General features: G+C 33.4%; 3 protein-coding genes and 1 non-coding gene across 4 annotated transcripts; 2 read left to right on the forward strand and 2 right to left on the reverse strand.

Moving 5' to 3' along the window:
- Nucleotides 1–1671: 1671 nt before the first annotated feature.
- Nucleotides 1672–7383, reverse strand: LOC101256308 (rab GTPase-activating protein 22-like). Its single transcript, XM_004244099.5, has 11 exons — nucleotides 6798–7383; nucleotides 5325–5420; nucleotides 5009–5112; nucleotides 4256–4503; nucleotides 3724–3846; nucleotides 3293–3381; nucleotides 2891–2996; nucleotides 2706–2803; nucleotides 2376–2636; nucleotides 2202–2285; nucleotides 1672–2015 (listed from the first exon to the last, which is right to left on the reverse strand). The coding sequence occupies exons 1-11, from the start codon at nucleotides 6885–6887 to the stop codon at nucleotides 1995–1997; spliced, it is 1320 nt and encodes a 439-aa protein (XP_004244147.1). The 5' UTR covers nucleotides 6888–7383; the 3' UTR covers nucleotides 1672–1994.
- Nucleotides 7384–8554: 1171 nt separating this feature from the next.
- Nucleotides 8555–10059, forward strand: LOC101268204 (early nodulin-like protein 9). Its single transcript, XM_026032244.2, has 2 exons — nucleotides 8555–8922; nucleotides 9430–10059. Exons 1-2 carry the CDS (start codon nucleotides 8718–8720, stop codon nucleotides 9879–9881), a joined length of 657 nt encoding a protein of 218 aa, XP_025888029.2. The 5' UTR covers nucleotides 8555–8717; the 3' UTR covers nucleotides 9882–10059.
- A 1661-nt stretch (nucleotides 10060–11720) lies between these two features.
- On the reverse strand, nucleotides 11721–19398 carry LOC101254614 (protein disulfide isomerase-like 5-4). The gene is made up of 15 exons (XM_004244093.5): nucleotides 19115–19398; nucleotides 18932–19022; nucleotides 18651–18745; nucleotides 18170–18227; nucleotides 16967–17151; nucleotides 16819–16876; nucleotides 15454–15494; nucleotides 15239–15313; nucleotides 14521–14577; nucleotides 13743–13809; nucleotides 13355–13501; nucleotides 12900–13124; nucleotides 12251–12400; nucleotides 12082–12159; nucleotides 11721–11953 (listed from the first exon to the last, which is right to left on the reverse strand). Exons 1-15 carry the CDS (start codon nucleotides 19153–19155, stop codon nucleotides 11876–11878), a joined length of 1446 nt encoding a protein of 481 aa, XP_004244141.1. The 5' UTR covers nucleotides 19156–19398; the 3' UTR covers nucleotides 11721–11875.
- Nucleotides 19399–21531: 2133 nt separating this feature from the next.
- Nucleotides 21532–21602, forward strand: TRNAG-CCC (transfer RNA glycine (anticodon CCC)). The gene has a single exon. It is a non-coding gene; the product is annotated as a tRNA-Gly (tRNA).
- The last annotated feature ends 489 nt before the right edge of the window (nucleotides 21603–22091 follow it).

Below are 22091 nucleotides of genomic sequence, written 5' to 3' on the forward strand. Positions count from 1 at the left end.
ATTTGTTTCATTTTTATTTGTCATATTGTGTTTTTTAAAAGTCAGTTTGATTAGTTTTTAAAATTAAAATTAGATTATATTAATTTAATTTTTTTTTAAAAAATTATATACTAAAAAATTATACGAAAAATATTATAAATTGCAATTTTTTGCATATCAATATCATGAAAGTATACTCGTGAAATGTTGATCAAAATTCTTATAGTTTAGCTTTAAAAAAAAAAGAACATGACAATTAATTATGAACGAAGAGTAAGTCATAAACAATTTCTGTCGTTCGAGGACATATGGTGAAAAAATTATTGCGTTTTACTTTATGTGACACAATTATTACTGTATATTTAGAAAGTCAAAATTAATTTTTTTATATAGGGAAAAGGGTTTGATATATCCCTCAACTTTGTCATTTTGAGCTGATATACCCCTTGTTATGAAAGTGGCTCATATATACCTCTACTTGTAAACAAATGGCTCACATATACCCTTTTCCTCTAACGGAAATGAAAAAAATAATAATTTTAATCTAAATTTTTATTTTTTTTTCTAAAAAATATAATCCCATATGAGTAAATTCAATCCTTGTCAAATATATATTTTTTGACTTTTTTTTTGTTTCAATGACTAATTTATAATTATATTTTGATAATCAAATTTATTTATGTATCACTAATATTCTTGTAAAACTTATTGTAGATGACCAAAATTTTTCTTCGAATACGAAATTAAATTACAATACACACAAAAAAATAGTTTAATTTTTTATTCTTTAAATTAAGGAATGAAAGAAAAAACAAAATAAGAATAAGAAATTCAAATAATTATAATAAAAGAAGTTAAAAAATAATTTATGTATGAAAAAAAATTAAAATATACCTTGTACATTAATAGAAGAATCATATATACTCCTAAATAATTTTTTTTTTAAAAATAGAAGTAATAAATATAAAATTAAAATTAATTTTTTAACTTCCGTTAAATGAAGGATATATGTGAGTCATTTTATAACGACAGAGATATATATGAGTCGTTTGTATAACGGTAAGGGCATATATGAGTCACTTTTATAACAAGGGATATATCAGCTCCAAATGACAAAGTTGAGTTGAGGAGTATATCAGATCCTTTTCCCTCTTCTAAATATTTTAAATCCTTAATTATTTTAGATTATACTGCTAAATTCGTTTTAGGTAGTTTCTATATTATAATTTGACATTGCACATCAAATAATTTAACCATCATAAGTGACGAATAAGACGTTACATTTAACTAAATGTAGTATATATAAAAAATTCTGCATACGTCACTGAATATTGCAGGATGCTCCTTTCAAGAAACGAGCTAAGCATGGTGACGGAAGACGACGATGAGATACGCAATCAACAGGAACATCTCCAACAATGCTGCCAAGAATTGAGGAACATTGACACTCACTGCCGCTGCTCGGCACTTAAAACGATGGTGACGCGGGAGCCCGAGCTCATGTCACAGAGAGCTCGGTCCCTCCCCCGCGCCTGCAACATCGAGCCCACTGAATGCTACTTCTAATCAGTACGTATGTAAGTAAACAACACCATCACGTGTAAAACTTGTTTACCATCTGAGTAACTCCTCTTGTCGCGTATGTTTGAATAAATGGTCGTTCTTAAAGGTGTGTTTGGTACTAAGGAAATGTTTTCCAAATATGAAAAATTTTAGTTTTTTATTTAAAACTAGAAAAGAAAATGTGTTGTGTCTTGGTATACAAAAGGACTCCCAAATTGGAGTTACATTGGCTTCAATAAATCAAGCCATAGTAATGTATTCGAAAACAGTACCTCTTCCTCAACATAACCAAAAATACCTGAATCAAATATCGAAAATCGCGATAGGATTCTTACCCTGTAGCAACACTGTTGCAACGTTGAACAGGGGAAGTACCATCACAAGCTTCATTTTTACATTACCTTCATGGCTTATGAATTGCGTAACGCGCTTTCTTTGGCTTTTGTGTTTTGTTACCTGTTGGCATTGGCTGCCTGTTTTAAGCAATCATCATTAGAAAGTGAAATTCACAACTTATTTGAGTAGTAGCAAAGGATATCATTTTGATTTTCTAAAACGACAAGTATTATTGTAACGAATTTTAGCAGGAGTAACGAGTTATTAGGACCGGAGAGAGTAGTAGTACTTGTGGTGTTGCACCTGAGTTAGATGTACATTACCTTTTTGAGATATTTCTTGTGAAGTTTCATTGCACTAGTGCAAGCCTTCTTCGCGTCCAGGTTTCCAGTCATGTCATTCAGTATCTGTTAATAGTTCAAATATATTGATTCGAAAGAATTTTCTTCGTTGAAAAGACTATTGATGTTTAAATTTTATGTACTTCCGAAACCAACCTGAACAACGTCGTCTAGTCCTTTAGCTTCTGTAAGCAACTTTGTGCTCTTGTCCTTGAGGACACTGGCTACTAGGAAAACGGAAATTGGGAGTGGAGCTTCAGTACCTTTGCTTCGATTTTTCAGATTTTCTCTCTCAAATTTCCCACACTGGCGTGTTGATTTTGCTCTTCCTTTAGATCCTTCAGATTTTGCAGCAGCTAAGTCAGGGTCTTCATACATAAGAAACAAGTCGGGATCGTATTCCAACGCCCACATCATCTGTTGCAACAAGGCAATGACTGAGAAGTTCAACATTTAGAGACTAAGTATTCAGGAGAGAAGTCGTACCTCCCAAAGATATAATGAATCAGCAAAAGAGAATTCTCGACGGAACAAAACCATGAGCATACGGATAGCAAATAGGTAATCACCTCCACCTAATGTCTCTGTGAGAAATGATCAAAATCATATTCATTTCACGAAGAAAATTAGACGATAAATTGTTTGTTTACTGGGAAAAGATCATAAAATACCTAAGTGGTGATGAAGTTTAGGGTCAATAACTTGTGTTACTGAAGCAAGATTACTCAGCTGAGCTTCTACTCCGACAGACCTCTCGGTGCATCTGAAATTTCCTCTCTTTAAAATTTCACACAACACTTGATATTAGTTCACTAGAACTGCAAAAAGCATAATCCATATAGTAACACCAATAATTGTAGCTGCAAATCGAAAATATTGCTATTGAAGTACAACATTCTTTCTTGATAAGGAAAGGGGGGGCGGATTTGTCCTAATCATGCAGTACAATACAGTGCTGACAATAACTACGGCTGATCGAATTATATGAGAAGCTAAGGCATTTCAAAAATATGATTTACAACATTCGAACGATGAAATAATTCGTGTAAGAGTAAAGAAATGTTAATATATACCAGTCTCCTCATTAGGCGTTCAAAGCACCAAAATGCATCGGCTTCATCATCAAGAAGAATAATCATGGGAGAACAGAGATCGCTCATTCCTGCTCATCATTGTCAAGAGCTTAATATTATATAAAGAAACAGGATAAACAACTGCAGAAACAAAATAACATAAGGAGACTCTAATGCATTGACAAAGAAAATGGAAGGAATGTTGTTTCTTTTGTTCCTTTGTTTTTCCCTTTCTCTTTTGATTAATTGGTAAGTCTTTTGATTCGATGCACTGATAACTCGATATCGATCAAAATAAGGCAGCACAGTGAACAAAGCTCCCACTATGCATGATATCCAAGGAAAGGCCAGACCATAATGGTCAGTTATCGGATCAAAGAGAAGCTATAATGTACACAATTTCATATCAAGAAGATAATATGACAACCCACCTTGACAGTAATTGATATCTTTGTCAAACCAAGCATAAACAGACAGAATATCCCAAAGCTTGGATAGATTCTCCTGTTTCTCATAAAAGACAAGTGTCCTGTCAGTCCGAACAACATCGAGTCCTAGCATAAACACGTAAACCAGACTGAATAGTTACTAGATAAATAACCTGAAGAGAAAGAGTACTAACAAGTGATTTTGAAGAGAATGGAATAAACATCTCCCTCCATCCCAATTTATGCGAAGGTGTTTGACTAGGCATGGAGTTTAAGAGAAAAGGGTAAGACTTTAGAAACTTGCCATTTGAAATAGGAAGATTGAAATGGTTGTTACAAAAACGGAAACATGCCATTCTTTTCGGAAATGAGTAAAAAGGAAAGAGTGTCGCATAAATCGAGATGGAGGGAGTACTTGATTTGCTAACAGAAAAATGTTGATAGGTACTAGGTAAACACTTTTTAGATAAAGAAAACATTACAACAAGTTGTTGGATTTTTGAGCAAGTACATGCAATCTATATAGATAACTAACCTATCTGGTGTAATGAGAGTTTCCACTGGATTATTCTTTTGTCATGCTCCTTTACCTTTTCCCATCCAGGATTGCCGTTTTGTTGACCACCTGAATATAATTCTTTTGCTGCTTGTGCCTCTTGGAGAGTAATAGGATCTACTATAGGGTCACCATTTTCAGTAATTACAGGTGCAGTAATAAAACTACCACTTCCAATCATGGGAAACATTGCGTGACATTCTTCTTTCAGTACAGCATACTGGACCCTGAGCGAACACAACAGAAATCCAGGTCAACAATAAGGTATGGAAACTGCTTATGGATCAGTGTTTAGTTTATACTCAGGAACGGTAAATTATCCTCATTTTACATGTGAAGATAATTTGAGCCAAATTATATCGATGAACCATGATCAACTAAGCCTCATTCCCAAACATTTCACTTGCCATTAGTAGTGATGAGGTAGCAATGTGTATTCTTATGATGAATAACAATCTCCTAACTGTAATGAATTTGTCAAATTTGGTAACGTCTAAGTACAGAGTTTAAACCATTTTGATGAGCTACTGGTTTTTTAACACTGTCACCTGATGATCCTATATGGAGCCGTTTTCAGCTGAAAACGATTTTCAGGTCACCTCCAACAGTATAAATAAAATACCATGCTACCTATTGAAATCAAGTGATGAACTTGCAATTATTAAGTGATGTAAAATGGGAAAATAAGTGCTATATATGTTTTCCAACTTAGCAATAAAGAATGTAAATTACCTCCTCCGTTGTCGTATCTGCTCTCGTTCTTCAAATGTGCTCTTTGGATCATAACAACCCAATAAAAATTCCCAAACTTCACCTCTAATTGATGGATGAATCCCCTATAATGTCATAGAAATTTGATGGTTACTAGACTTCTATGCTAATCATCTTTTCAGGAATTTATGAGTAATGCATATTCATGGAATTAGTCAAACAAAACTGAAAAGAGTTCAAACAAATCAGCTAGTATAATAAAACTGTAGAATAGAAGCTTCAGGATCATACATCATGTAATCCTGCAAAAACATTGACATCAATAAGTCAAACTTACCCCACGATAAATTCGACTCAGTGTTTTGCCAATGTCAAGATAACCTTCTGATGTAAATGCAGCACGCCATTTCCTTGCACTTAAGGTTTTCCCAGCCTGAATAAGTAAATCAATAGATAAGACATATCCGGCAACACAAATACAGGAGATGGTGGATATCTAGTAAGGAGTTCAACTTATTCAAGAGAAATGTGAGAACTACTTCTGAACGTCATTATATGATTGACAATGTAGAGAGTCTTTTCGAATTCTTATTTGAGATGGTAAGCAGATAAACGAAAAATCCAGTTCTTTTCATGAAAAAAGAGGGACCTTTTGAAATGCTCATCCATCTTACTGACAACTAATGTGACACAACTGAAGATTTACATATACTCTACACTAAATACCCACAGTTCCGACTTAAGATATAATGCAAACTAGTTCACACCACATGTGCCACACGCGTTATGGAACAAATAGGGATCAAATGATATATGCTAATCATCATGCAGATTCACTCATTATATGTTGCACAACAGCAGCCAACCTCATAAGTTTAAAACCCGGAAATGTCATCCAATTGAATTCACTGATTGGCAAGGTTAAAGAGTGAGAAGAGTCTAAGAGTAAAAGATTGTTTGTACAGATTGATGGAACAGGAAACATATACTCCCTCTATCCCAATTTGAGTGTCTTACTTCCCACTTGGTTTTGTTCCAAAAAGAGTCTCTTTCTATATTAGCAAGTTTTTCAATTCCAATATTCTACACGACAAGTTCAAAACCACATGATTTTTTTAAGGACTATACAAATCTTTAATTTAAGACTAAATCAAACTAAGACACTTAAATTGGAACGGGAAGAGTAGTTTAATCTGCAAGTACAGCTTATGAAACATGTAAAAGGAAATTCAGGTGAACATTCCCCTTTCCCCAACTTAAAACCAGGTAATCTTGGACCAAGTACCAGTCCCAACTACTAAAATGGGGATGCAAACCGAAAAATGTTTCAAACAATAAGGCTTTATGCCACTATCAAATTCTGAAGAGCAAACTGTAAGCAAAACATTTATGTTCTACTGTGAAGTCTTTATTACTTCCAATAGATATTTGGTTCTACATTCTTTTTACCACGAGAGACATTGGCAGCCATAGATCATTTGATTTGGCTGATGCTAATTGCAGTTGATGATCCCCATCTAGAACCCAAGTCTAAGGTCTGCCAGATAAACATCTTCCATCTCAACAAAACACATGATCTTTTCAATCATCTCAATACATCCCACAACATAACACAATAGATTACCTCATTCATGCACATTACTAGTTGTCCTACAAAAGCTTCTAACATACAACAACAACAACTACTACTACGCCTCAATCCCAAACAAGTTAGAATCCCAACTTCTCATACAAGCTCATACCAAAAATCTATTCAAAAAAACACAAATGTAATACAATGCCCCTAGCATCAAAAACTAAAAAAACTAACCTTGATTCTAAATCTTGTTTTTGGAACATTTGTACATTCAGGGCGAACCTGGTAGAAAGAATCAGCAGGAGCTCCAGGGTCCCTCCACATTCTTGAAAACTCCTCAAACCAAACAAAAAAAAAAACAATCTTGGAAACCCAACAGCTGCAGCTCAAGAACCCAGATCAGATTTTCAACAAGAAAAACAAAAATGAGACAACCCCAGATCATAAAACTTGTTTTTCTAGCTACCCATTTGACAGAAATTCAAGAAACACATTATAATCAACATAAAAATTTGATCTTTTTCCTAATTGCCAAATACTTAGCTAAACTTTCTTTTTCTTTTTTTGGGTAAGAATGGTGTTTTACAGTTTTGAGTATTCTGGTGGTGACAATTTCACAGTCAGAGCTAACGAGGAAGACGTGGGATCCAGCGAGAAAACAGTGGAAAATCAGAAGGCTATTTGTTTATTGGGACATTTGTTCACGCGCTGACGGCGGCGCGTGTGTTGGAAATATTGATGTTTTTTGTTCCATTTGACTTGGTAAGTTTAGAAATGGTCAACCATATTTTTGGTCATAAATCATTAAGATTTTTGGGTCAATTATTAAATTGACACATTAATAGTTGAGCTTAATATATGTAATTACTAATTTTTAAAGTAATTATTACAATACAACTCGAGTGTGTCAATTTTTTTAATCGAGCTTAATTGAATAGAATTTTGATGAAATTTTAATTCGTAAGTTCGTACAAATAGAATTTGTTATTTAACTTTGGTATATTGATACTATACAAACGAATTTAAATGATTTAAAGAGTCGAGTTCAAGTCGATTCAGTTTTATACTAAGGCTTCGAGGCAATTGTTTGCAAGGAACAAAATTATGAATAGGCATTTCAACTTTTCTAATCGAATTTCATAATAATAATTGTTCCTAAGTATGATTAAAAAGAATGATTCGTAAAGTGAAAATATTATTTTCTCTATTTCACCTTTAATGTTACTCTTAATACCAAACACAACATTTTATCACAAAAATACTCCGTTTACCTATTTACTCCACCTTCTTTTTCCACTTTTTGTGTAAAAATTTATCATGTATGATAAAAGAGACCTGTGTTAAATTAATAGTTAAAGATTGTGTTGAAATAAATAAAATTCTATCATATTTAATTAGAAATTTTAAATCTAAATCATGAATATAAAAATCTCGCAAATAAGTGGTTTTTCTTTAAATGGATTTTACACATCATGAATTCAGATTAACGGAAACCTCAATACAAATAGACAAAATAAAAAAAATCCCTTTACTTTTAATCAGAATTGTCGAATTCGAATTGAAACCCCTACTAATGAGTGTTTTTTAAAAAATGGAACTTTACGCGTATTAATTTAGAGTTTTAGACTAATCAAAACCTCAATATGAATACTAGAAAGAAAGAAAAAACCCCTTTACTTTTAATCAGAAAGTCTCGAATTTGAATCTTGAATATCAAAAAACTTGTATTTCTCCTTTTATATTGCATGAATCTAGATTAATCGGGACCTCAATACGAATACAGAGACAGAAAAAAACAAAAGGATTCCTCAACCCAAACACACAAGACATGAAAATTCTTGATAATGTTGAAGAAAAGAATAATTCCAAAAATAAGTTAACTAAAAAGTACTCAAAAACAACAAGTTCCTCTCTTTGGCTTTATGCTTTGTCATAGTAGTTAAGAAATCTAAAGGTGAATAAGAATAACTAAAAGAAACAAAAGCTTCACTGCCACAGCTTGTAAAGTTCATCTAAATTTTGCACCTACAAATATCCCACATTTTCATTCTCCATTCTCATCAACCATATAGTTTTCTATTTCAATTTTCATCTAACATTTATTTAATTTTATTCTTTGTCTTCATTATTTTATTTTATTTTATTTTTTCCCCAATGGCTCAAATAACAAGTTCAAGATCAAATACAAAAGTTTTTTATTTTTTGGGCTTGTTCAATATTTTGTTGATGTTACAAAATGCCAACTGTTATGAGTTTAAAGTTGGAGGCTCTGGAGATTGGAGTGTCCCTATGGATGCCAATGCTAATAATTACAATCAATGGGCTGAAAGGAGTAGATTCCAAATTGGTGACACTTTATGTAAGTTTTATTATATATTCATTTCGATTTTCACCTTTACATTAGTCATAAAATAAACAGTAAATCTGATCGACTATCTGTGAAAAGATCACATATTTGTTTAAGGAGTGCCTTTTATTATCGTTCTATTTTCAAAATTGATCTCTATGAGTTAGGCCCGTTTGGATTGAGTTATTTTTATTATTTTAGCTTTAAAAAAGTATTTATAAGCACTTTTTAACTTTACTCAAACACTTCAAAACTGCTTAAAAGCTATTTTAATTTAAAAGCACCTAAAATAAGTCGATCCAAATGAAAACTCACTATACTTTTAGAAGTTCCTTTTTATATACACGTCTATCTTTCATATCAAAAATATTGAGTTCGATTAAACTTGTATAGTACTAACTACTAAGGCTATATTCTCTTATTCGTTCAGAATTCACTAACTCTAGATCATGGATTCACCTCTAGACAATGTACAAGTTTGATTCTTAATTCTAATACACCTTTTGTTGGCCTTGGCAGCTTTTAGCTACTCTGCTGATAAAGACTCAGTGCTTCTTGTAAACAAGGCAGATTTTGACAATTGCAACACTGCTTCTCCCATTGAGAAGTACAGTGATGGACAGAGTGTGGTTAAGTTTAACCACTCTGGTGCATACTTCTTCATTAGTGGTGTTCATGACAACTGTGTCAAGAATGAAAAGTTGCATCTTGTAGTCATGGCTGATAGAAGTCACAACAACCAAACAGCTTCTTCTCCTCCTCCATCCCCATCAGTAGACGAAGTTCCTCCGTCTCCGGCCCCGTCTGGTGAGGAGGCACCATCACCACCATCTGACTCAGGTGAGACCAACCAAACACCAGCTCCCTCTCAAGAATCATCTCCTCCGAAGAATGGTGCTTCGTCGACCGTTATGAGCTTTGTTGGCTCTGCTGCAGCTCTTGTTGGTTCATCCATACTGTTGGGGTTCTGATAAAAGAGATGATTGACTTGTTTGTATTTGTTTTGTTTTGATTGTTTTCATTTTTTGGGTTTTGTGTTTCATGATTTTCCTACTTTGTTCTCAGTGAATGTAGCTGAGAGTAAAAGGGTGTATTGATTTGTATTGGTTATATGTGATGAAAAATAAATAAACTAAATGTTTGTGTATAGACTGAGGATTTGTTTCACTTCTGAAAGAAATGTTTTAAAATTGTGTGAATCATTGTAAGAACCTTGTTAAGGGTAATTTATGTTTTTACTCTAAAAGTCTATATTAATCAGGCTATGATTAGTATAGTAGACAATGTTGTATCTGCTCTGCTCAACTAGGTGATAGTAACACTGCGAGTCTTTCATAAACAGATTCTCTACCTTCACGAAACAGGTAAGGTCTGCGTACACGAGCCAAATTGAACTATAAGAAACTTTCGACCTCATAGCAGGGGTGTGGAGACTGCAGAACACAAGTAAAGAAATCTAATTCTCGGGCTAACAAATGTGTAATATAAGTTGTTATTAATGAAAAAGATTTTGATAATTGACAAATAGAGGAACAGATGAAAGAAACAGGTTGTTCGACGTGGTCCTTACAAATCGAATTCCACTTGGGTAAGGAGAACGTAAACCTCGCGATTTTAGAAGATATAAAGTTGTGGAAGTATTGCTTTTTCGACAAGCAACCAGTACATAAGGTTTCCTTTTATAAAGGAGTTTGCAACCAAGTTGAAAAAGGAATTCCACTTGGTTAAGGAGAACATCAACCTCGCGATTTAGAAGATATAAAGTTGTGGAAATATTGCTTTTCCGACAGGCAACCAATACATAAGGTTTCCTTTTATAAAGGAGTTTGCAACCAAGTTGAAAAAGGAATTAGCGTTCAATAATGTTTTCTTATTTAATTAAGGAAAATTGCGTAGAAGACAGGCTTTTTTGTTGTCTATTTAACAACAAAGTCACGTAGGAGAAGGAGTTCTACATAGACGAGGTTTCCTTAATGCGACAAAGCTATATTCTAGTTGAAGAAGGAGTTGAATATGAGGTGAAGACAAGTTCAAGTTGAACTAGGAGTTCCACACAAAAAAGGAGTCCTACATGAAGTGGGATTTTTAGTTGGAATAGGTTTTGGATTCAAGTCCAAATCTATAAATAAGGCGATAGTTTCGCTTCAGAAAAAATGTGCACTCACATAGAGAAAAGATCAAAACATGATCAAGAGGTTTGAGTGAGTTTTGAGAGTTACTTGGAAGTGTTGCCAATTTGTGAGGAAAAAATTGTAAGATTGTAATTAAGAGTTTGGATTACAATCGAGTATATGCGTAGGATTCGTCTAACAAGTTTGAGAAACTTAACGGACGGTAGAAGACTTAAACCTGGGGGGTTGTCTTGGGTAGCTAAGTATTAGAGTTTATATTTTCTTAACTAGAATTAGAGTTTATAATTCCTCTAAAAATTAGAGTTTATAATGCCTTAGGTTACATAGGTATGTAATCTTGTGTTGAGACTTGGAGTTTAATAAAGTAAAGTTAAATCCTACGTTGGTGTAGGTCGTGATTTTTACCTTTGAGTTACATATCAATATGTTAAATTATTGAGATTGATGAGTCAAGACCCAACCCGTTTTTTACTCATTTGAGCCCAAAGTAAACTTGGGTGGGTCAAAACTCAACCTGATTTCTATTTAACCCATTGTAATATTTCTAATCCCAACCCAACCCGCCTATTTGACACCCATAGGTTAGATCATGTACTTTGACACTTAAAAAGCAAAAGTGTTTTGGAACAAATTAGAGCGGCTAACATATTCCACAAATTAAAGCGCCTGCACGAGAAATTTACTAATATATTTGGTGCAGATCACCAGAACTCTTGATGCAAGAAAAATGTTTTCAAGACTTGCTGTAAACGAAGAGAATATCTAATATAGTATAATTTTAAAGCGTATAATTATAGTGCACAAACTAAATTTCTATCATCAGACTACTCTCCTCAAAAATTCTTTCCTAGCTCAACTTTTTTCACCATTCTCATTGTGTTGTGCAGAATCGAGTCCAGTATGCCGGCAACCTATGCCACCCAAAAAGAACGAATATAGGGAAGTTTCAATAAAGATGACACAAATGAAAGCCCAGAGAAAGTTGTTAGCAGGGAATGACGGTGTGAAACAACAGGAGAGGCAAGTAGGAGAGACTGACCGTGAAAACACCACCAATAATAGCGCAGACATTGGTAAGAAAATGTGAAAAGGACTTGGGATTTTCTGTAATCAAGACCTGATAGCAAAGGACAAATAATAAGAATAAGAAACCAAAATAAGATGTATTAAGCTATATCACATAATCACGAAATGTACTGATGCAACACCTGCATTGGTGATGGCTCATAATGAAATTTCGCTACTGGTATGTGAAGACTATGAACCAAACTACTATGTGCCGTGTACTCGTACTCCTCAACTAATTTGTACGATCTTGTCATCACCTCTGTTTTCACCACTTGAAGAAAATGTTCAATCTGCAATAAAGATAAAAGGTGAGCTAGGTTTTCTGGTCATCCTTGAAACTCTTTATTAATGTACCAGCTGAAAAATATCATAGAAGTGCACCCAAAAACTTGTGGAGAGCAGATGAAACAGTGACTGAGAATTGAGATTTCTTTATACTTCCGTAAGATTTTATAGACCGGAGTCTGTAAAAGCAGCAAAAATGTAAAATTATAACATTTAAATTTATAAATGATTGGTGCTTTGAACACTAGGCAATTTTAATGCACTGTCTTAGTGTTACTTTATCATTTATAAAATATCACTCATAAGAAAATGAATATTGGATCTAACTCAACCTCAAAAGCAAGCTCAAGAGGCAAGGATTTCCCAAGACCAAACAAAGAGACCAATCACCATTAACCCACCAAAATAGGAACCCAAATGTTGAGATGAGATGGTCACATAATTCAACAATTACTTCTCCCAAAAAAAAAAGAGAGAGAATATAGTAGGTGAGTAGGAGCTTACAGTAACATTTTCTGTGGAATCTCTTGGATTAGTAACATATGAGTTACCATTCAACCTATCATGGCTTCGACCCAAATGTGGTAGCAGTATTTTGATATCACTCATAACCTTCGGAGTAATTGTCTTACCAAATGAAAAGCTAGAAATTACATGTGACATGTTCATCTGAGAAGCATCAAATGAATGAGCAGCTGAACGAGCTGATATGACAAGGTTGCCAGGAACCTGAACAGTACATAACATAAATGGATATATTACTTTGTCAAATATTTAAGAGTAGCAAGACAACAATGCATGAGCACTTCAACAATCTTACTGCCCAGGTTTATATTTCAAACAACTTAAAACATATCATATTTCATATCGTCTCCAGCATCATCCTTGTGTTTTTTAAGTTTGAGTTGCAGTTGCAGGGGCACTTAATTTTTACTGGCTGCCATCAATAACTTGCTTACCTTCTTAACACGTACAAAACCTTCTATTCTGCATCCTCCAGTTACAGGAGCAGGTCTTTTCAAGCCAGTTTCCAGCTTGGTAGACGAATTATCTGAAGTAATCGTTTGAGAATCCAGCTTGATAGGTGCAACCAAATCTTCCATCATCTGCAGAAGAATAAATATACCAGTCATCTCAATGGCATGATACAAATGATACAATAACATCTAATGCAACACAACTGCCACATTGCATTGTGAAAAATCAGTACAAACAGCTGTGCCCTGTGATTGCAAAAAGGAAGCATGAAGTGGATCAGCTCTGTTTTTTTTCTCAATCTTAACCATCCTTAAGTTTTCCTCTTTTAATGTTTTCTTCTTTTCCTTATTCAAGCCCAATTGTTCTCACCTTGACTAAGCTATCTGTATCACGATCCCCATAGTATGACTCGTGATCATGGTGTCCGTGATCGTCTCTGCATGGCAAGCATAGTAAACAATAATACATTATAAGAACCATGCGAATGAGATTTAGGCTTTAAAAAAAACAGAATTCATTAAACTTCCAAGTACATGGGCCAAATATCAAAGTTGAAATGATGTAAAGTTAACAAACACTGACCTATCTACTTTCCTATTTAGTTTTTACCTCCACCATCCAAACACTGGGTAATGTACAGCTCTAATTATTCAGAAATTGGAATGCTTGTAGCAACTTTAACAAGGGTTACTACACTTATAACTCACAAGGGGTAGAGATAAGAACTTCAACAAAGTGATCAAGCTGCTCAAAATTTTCAGCATGAAAAGTAGAAGCCGGTAGAGATTAAAAGAGAAGGCAAAAGATAGAATGGTGAAGAAGAGGAATTTCAGTACATTTTACATGGCCAAAAGTTGCGCTGATAAGGTTCAAAACTTTCGGAAAGGGGTCAAATAAAAATAACAAGTGCACCTGTAATCATGCTGGAAAATCTAACACCTTAGCATTGATGTGACCAGTCACACAACAACAGCCTACAGTTAACAACGTAATAAGAACTAACAGGAGATTTTCTCTTTTTCTTTTGAATTTAAGATGGTTTGGGATCATAGTCAAACCAATAAATTATGAAGGACATTAAACAATTTTAAATTTTAATTAGTAGTAGTGCAAGTTGATAAGTGATAAAGATAAGTTAATGGCTTACCTAACATCAGTTCCTTTTCTGAAGATGCGAATGGAGGGATACCCTTGTATGTGATTCCTGAAAATTTATTATTAGATGATTATTAGGCATAAGGATAAAATGAAATCATAGTAAGAAACTCATAAACCAAAAGAACATTAGTCAAGACAACTCTAAGCACTTTCATCAAACTACTTGCGGGACACACAAGGACTCCTTACTAAAGCATATAGTACAAAGTCCAACCTAATCTCCTCCTTTAGTCAGGTGATATATCTATTTTTTTGCAAGTTCACTGTCACGGTTCAACCAATCAACACTGCAGCAATTGAGAAATTGAATTGAAGGAAGAGGTAGATTGAGTATTAGGTCTGTGATAGCTGAGGTAACATTAATACTATCCCCTAAACTAACTGAACCTCTCCTCATAGTTTGAGAATCCACCAGACATGTGTAATCAAGGATTTGAAGCTCAGTTGCTCTTCTCCATTTTTTAGATTGTGAGGAAACAATTAGATTAACCGTCTTTTCTTGAACACAGAAACAAAGATGATTAAATCAAAATTGTAATTTTTTGGTGACAAAAAGGTTTTACCGAACAGGTTCAGCAATCTTTTCTTGAACACAGAAACAAAGATGATTAAATCAAAATTGTAATTTTTTGGTGACAAAAAGGTTTTACCGAACAGGTTCAGCAATAACCTTCCACTAAACCAGTAATTTTTCACACAAGTAATACCTTCTACACAAATCAACTTCTTCAGTGCAATCAACTTTTGCCACAAGAATACGCCCATCCGATTCCCGGTCATATCTGAAAATGATTGCAAAATGAAAGCTAGAATCAGCATATCAGCAGGGAATTGCTAGAAACTCCATTCGGACATGAGATGGAGTTCAGCATATACTGTTTCAAGTAGAAGCTGTAATAAGTATAAACGCAACAAAGAGGACCTCTCTCTTATAATATTGGCTGCTTTCTCCCATGAAGGTTTCTGAGACAACAGGAAAATTATTTTCAGAAAAAAGAAAAAGAAAAAGAAAATAAGCTATTCTAGAGGGAGCAGGGGTTCTATGGAAAATCAATCCATCGGTCAACTATATTTTTTTCTTTTTTTGATGAAGTAAATTGTCATTAAAAGCATCCAGTGGATGCAAAGATTACAACAAAAGAGGATTTCTCAGCTCAGAATACACAAAAACTTATAGAATTAAAAACATGACAAAATCCAGAAAGGTGTCTAATCTGTCTACATGGGAAAGGTTAGCAGAGGTTAACCAAACAATAGCCTTAAGAGAACATATTTGAGTTGAAACCCCATCTAAACATAAGTTGCTTCCCTTTTTTCATCTTTTTTCCTCTGATGATCGCACATCTTGGAGTTCTCTCAGCTGAGAGAAAATGCTCTGTGTTCATTCTATTAGGATATCTCACATCTTGGCTATGTTGCTCAGACTCTTCAAAATGTCGACTATCCTCCAAAAGTAGTAAATTTTTTAAGGATCCGCCATGGAAGCTGCAACATTTTAGAAGAGTCTGAGCTACAAAGCATCTTGGAGTCCTTTCACTGGGTATGTTGTTAGTGTAGTACTTTTCTAAATTAGCATAAATACTTCTTGTTGAGCATTCTTTGAACATGTCCACCAGATACAGAAAAAAAAACTGTAAGTAACCAAGACTAAAATTTTCTCTCTCATTTCTTTATTCAGTCGTAGATATTAGACTCAGCAGAATCCAGCCTGTATACTTTGTTTCCTTCGCTGGTGGTTCCCTTATTTAATTCCCCATTATGAGGAGGTTACTCTTAGAATTTTAGGTTGCTTCTAATTTAGGACTATAGGAATCCTTTGTTCATACTTTCTGGGGATAGAAATTAGGACTTAAAGAGTCATAAAATTAGAGTTCTTCATTTTAGCTATAAACACATTGCTTAACTACTTTCCTATCATAGATAACTGCCAGATCTAAGACCTTTTATTAAACTATAGCTAGTAAAGCTACTGTATATTTAATTATATAATCTGGTTTCCATTCTTATTAGCTATTAAAAGTAGTACGCTATCTTTTTGCCCCGATTCTTATTAGCTATTAGAAGTAGGACACTGGTAAGTGCATATTGATACACAAACCCCTCAATTATCCTGTTTCCAGATCACTATGAGAAAGATAGGACATCAATAACCCATCCTCAGACAACAAATTCACACTTCTTGGTAGCAAAGCAAGTCATATATATCTTAAAGACTTTCTGTTTAACTTAGCCTAACACCAGAAACAAGAAGTGAGGAATGTAGCAGTTTGGTTGAATAGATAAATACCAGCCGGTTGCTCCAATAGCACCAAGGAGCGAAGAAATTTACAACCAAAATTGGGAAACTGCAAAAAAGAGTGTTGATAAGTATAAGGATAAAGAGATGAACATTAATGGAGTGAAAACAGATGACTAGTATATAGCTAATAACTCACTGGTGAGTAACTCTATCAAAACTGTGTCCATTTAAGGAAACAGACCCTTCACCATATTCCTCATCATCTTCCGCATCATGTTTGAGTTCTGTTGCAGTTGAGCCTGAATGGAACTCCGAGCCAGTAGGTCTCAAGTTTTTGTCAATGGAATGCTTGCGTACTGTTTTGGTTATGTTCAACCTATTCTGAGATTAATTAACATGTACAAATCTGTTAAACACTAAAAAAAATTGGGAGAAACAAAAGCTAATGGCTTAACATCAAACTGCATGATGTTATGACATATATGCACAACTAGAATCATAGGGACAATTTTGCATCATTTGTCAATAGTCAGTTCACTAGGCGATTTGTAGCAGGATAATCAATAATGTCACAACTGACCAGTAATGAGAACATATTTTTGAACACTAATTGCGGAATATCAACATAAGATACATATCCCCTGTGGGCCCTAAGAAAATCTCTTCTTCATGAATATCCACAGCCTTTCAAACAAGAATTGTATTGATTCCAAAACTATCTCTGGAAAATAAGTGTATTGAGTAATTAAAAGTACACTACTCATATTTATCAAAAAAAAAAGTACACTACTCATCCGACACCTCCCACTAGGGCCAAGCATTAAGGAGAAAGAAGAAGTGCAGCATACAACAAATACAAGAGAATAGCTCCTAGAAGTATAGAGCCCCAAAGACCACCTCAATCCTAAAAACTGAGTTATAAAAGGTTAATATATAATAATGGACTTTAAAGCACCAGCTGGAGGGGACAACCCACTTTACAGAACTAGTTGCACCTTGCCTATTGGCAAGTCTAAAAAAAGTTATATTCTACTAAGGCAGTTCGTTAGCTAGGATCATGCCTAAATGGAGAACAGCTGCATGTTCCCCTACAGAAGTTCAATTGGTGATCATGCTCCAGTAACCCCCCACCTTCCTTTTATGAGCACGATGCAAGTAGAAATAGCCAATGTGAAAGGAACACATTGTTTCAGTCACCAAGGACAATAGACTAGATACGGATCAAGAACAAATGAAACACACAGCATAATTGAACAGGAAATATTTTCAAAAATTGAATAGGTATTCTAAACAAGTGCCTCATAAGAAGTTCTTAACTAAATTTCTAGATAGAGAAAATTATTTTAGGCGTTTTTTACCACCACATTCTAGAGTCCATAGGAAACAAGTTGAAACTTACTGTTCCTAAGACATCACTCACATCCACTGATGCAAATTCACAAGACAATGCCGGGAAACTGCAACACAAGTTTAGCAAGTGTTATGGACAAACTGAAAGAAATGGCTTGCATGGTTAATACAACATCATAGAAGGGAACACATGACTTGAAAATCAAATGAGAAAACATGAGACATCTGAAACAATCTGAACAGAAACAAGAAAGACTCCCAAACAGTTGTATCAATGCTGACATAAAAAAATTCCAGCAAAGTGCTTCATTAATATGTAATCAACTGCTTGCTATCACCCAGTTTTACTTCTTTTCACATATAATCTCATCATTTGTGGTTAACAAAAAACACTTATGAAAGAATGTTAAACAAAAGTGAATCCATCTTAGAGATGGATAATATCTCTTTGGCATATGCATCAAGTAGACGGTATTACAGAAAAAAAAAAGGAAATTGAATATCCTTCCCTAAATGTTTCAGAATCTTACCTCATATTAAAATCAATTCGTAAGAATTCCGCATCAGAACTCTTATCAACAATAACAGATGTGGTAGTGCTCACTGTCAAATAGTTATTTAGTTCCTACAAGTAATAAACACAATCACCAATCACCATTACTTCTGATTACATGACTCAAAACCAAATGTAACAATACCGATGTAACTGCAGCATAATTTAGGATTACATATCTATCTTAAGCTAGTAGAGATTTTGCTTCAACAATTGAACTTAATTCACTAGTGAATGTGAAATTTTTTGAGTTCTAACCATTCCAAAGAGAAACATCATGCAAAGTGCTGCTACAATGGACAATCCAGCACCAGATAATGATGCCTCAGTCAAATCTCGAGGTATTTTCCTGCAATAAACAATAAAACAAGTCTATACAACAATCTAAACAACAAAAACACACAAACGCGAGCAAAAAAAATTGAAAAAACGAGAAGAAACCTGTAAAAGTCAACGGATTTGATCTTAGACGTGGACACCATGATTATTGAGCTTTCCACAAAAACGGCAAAGCTAATACTGCTAATGTATGAATCAACTAACAGATCTGCAAAATCTCCGACGAAGAAAAACTGATAGAAATGCTGAATATCAACGGAATTTGTCTCGAGAATTGGGAGGATTCAGCTGTATCTGCGGGAGAGTTTATGTGTGTAGTTCCCGCAGGCGTTTCAAGCGGTACCAGCACTGTATATGTTGCAATTTTTATTTTATTTTTGTGAGTTGCTGAATCTAAACGAAAATTATAAAAATCTGAACAAGATGGGACCCGGAAAGTGTTGGGTCGGGTTATGAATCTTGTGGGTAGTAAATTGGGTCCCACAGGCCACAATCATAAAGAGGGACCAGATTAATTAATGGTCATGTTTATCATGTTCAATGTTGAATATGATGTACTTATATTAATTTTAGTAATATTTGTAGTGATTACCTAGAAATTATTTTTAATTTACTAGCATTTGATTAGTATAATAAGGATTAAGAGACAAGTATAATTGATTCAAATTATTAATTTCGTTTTTACACTATTGATTGTCTTAAAATTACTCCTCCACTTGAGTAATTAAACTTAAATACATCTCTGATACTATCACTTGACATAACAAGTGATTACAAACTCTAGTAGAAGCCTGAAACTCTTACTAGAAAATCAAGAAAAGTATTAAAAACATTCTTAAATATGACGAAAATTTAGAAATGTATTTAAGCTCAGCTTGTTTAAAACTGTCATTAATTCAAAAATAAAACTAAAAATTTAGACTAAATTTAAAGATGCTTTCAAATATTTAATAAATATTATTAAATTAACGGGAATCTGTAGGTTCTTTTTTAGAATGACCCTCGAAAAATAACATTAGAGATTATAGTAAAAATAAATTTGTACCAGAAAATTTATTAATCTACAAAAGTACTAAGATTAGAGTCTATTATTCAAATGTCAACCGTTTAAGCTTATTTGGTAAAGATGTCATGTTTTTCCTCTTTAACAAAAAGAAATTATTTTTATCTATATCACTTCAAAATTACTCTATGATATTTTATAAATTAAAAAATCTTGCAAATAAATATTGATATCGACCTTACTTTTTCATAGGACTACATAATAGTAACGACTCTAATCACTTAAAGAAATAAAGAAAAGAATATGAAACAAAAGCTTGTAAATATAATATTATTTTTTATTTATTTAAGAAGTTCTTCTCAAGTGTCTATTTTGTTGATTCCATAATTATATGCTTACAAAGACATCACAGTGACCACGTATTTTCTAAATCTAAATTATATAGTAATATAAAATTAATAAGACAATTGGTATGTGCATAATTGTTCATTTCACAAAATTGAAATTGTACCAAATATGATAGAAACATCTCATATTTTATACTATTCATTGACTTATCAATCAAATGATTCCTAAAAGTTATCAATCGATTAATATATTTTCTCGTATAAATTAATTTTTTCAACATTTAATTTATATCATATATTAGATGTTAATATACGATGATAATATGATAATAAAAACATTTTGATTTATAAGGTAGCAGAATTTTAAAAAAATATATTTATTATTTTAAAATAACTTTTTAAAATCGAGTATAAATTCTTATGCAGTATAATTCCTAATGTACATGCGGCATATAGCTCATATTGAAGGATTGTCCACACCTTCACTTTAATGGTGAAAGTTCGAGTTTCATTTTATTGATTCCCCTATTCCTTTCCCACCCAAAAAAGTGACTTCCTTTTAACTCTATGTATGGATCATTTGTATTTTATTGTATTGTTATTATGCCTACAATGTTTGTTTTGATTGTTACTTAAGATGTATTGTATTGTATTGTTAAATTTTACTGTTACGTAACAATGAAAACTCCTATTTTATTGAATAACCAATTTGGTGTGTTCCTATTGTTACTTAATTTATTTTTTCAATTATATATTTACAGAATATTTCAAAATACTTTTTTTACCTTCTATCTTAATTATTTGAATCTAGTCAAACCTCCTACACTAGAATAATTATGATATTTTAGTAAATTTATAAATTAAAATACAGTACGATACGATCAAACCAAACAATTAAATGTTGTTAAACAACAACAAACAACACAGTCTAGTCAAACATTGTATCTACTATACAATACAATAGAGTACAATATAATACAATACATTATGAAACAATGGGTAACAATGATCCAAACAAAGTGTAAGATACTATTTTATTATGAGTGTAATATCAATTGTTTCTTAAAAAACGCTAATTTATATTGTTACTGAAACTAATCAAAATAGTATATCCATTTTACATGTGTCACATTATTGTATATGTAAAGAGGCTCAAGTGGATCACAAAGGCGCATCTGGTGTAGTGGTATCATAGTACCCTCCCACGGTACTGACCGGGGTTCGATTCCCCGGATGCGCAGCTTTGTTTATTTTGCATAACAAATATTTGTCCTTTTTTTTATTAGTTTCCGTATACGAGTGAAGTCGGATAAAGACGTTTTTATCTTGCAGAACGAATATTTGTCTTATTCTTTCTTAGTTTTTGTATACGAATGAAGTCGGATCAAGATGTTTCAGGCATGTCAATAGGGAGTGTGAGATTGACTATTGAAGACGCGTGAGAGGTTAAATGATCAAAGATGTTTCATGACAAATATTATTTGTCCTATTTTTATTAGCTTTTGTTTATGAGTGAAGTCAGATCAAGATGTTTCAGACATGTTAAGAGGAAGTGTGAGATTGACTAGTGAAGACACGTGAGAATTTAAATGATCAAAGTTGTTTTAGACATGTCAAAAGGATGTGTGAGATTGACTAGTTTAGACAGGTGAGAGGTTAAGTGATAAAGATGTTTCAGACATGTCAAGAGGAGGTGTGAGATTGACTAGTGAAGACAAAGACGTGTAAG

The sequence above is a fragment of the Solanum lycopersicum genome, chromosome 7 (genome assembly GCF_036512215.1).
Source record: "Solanum lycopersicum chromosome 7, SLM_r2.1".
NCBI lineage: Eukaryota > Viridiplantae > Streptophyta > Magnoliopsida > Solanales > Solanaceae > Solanum > Solanum lycopersicum.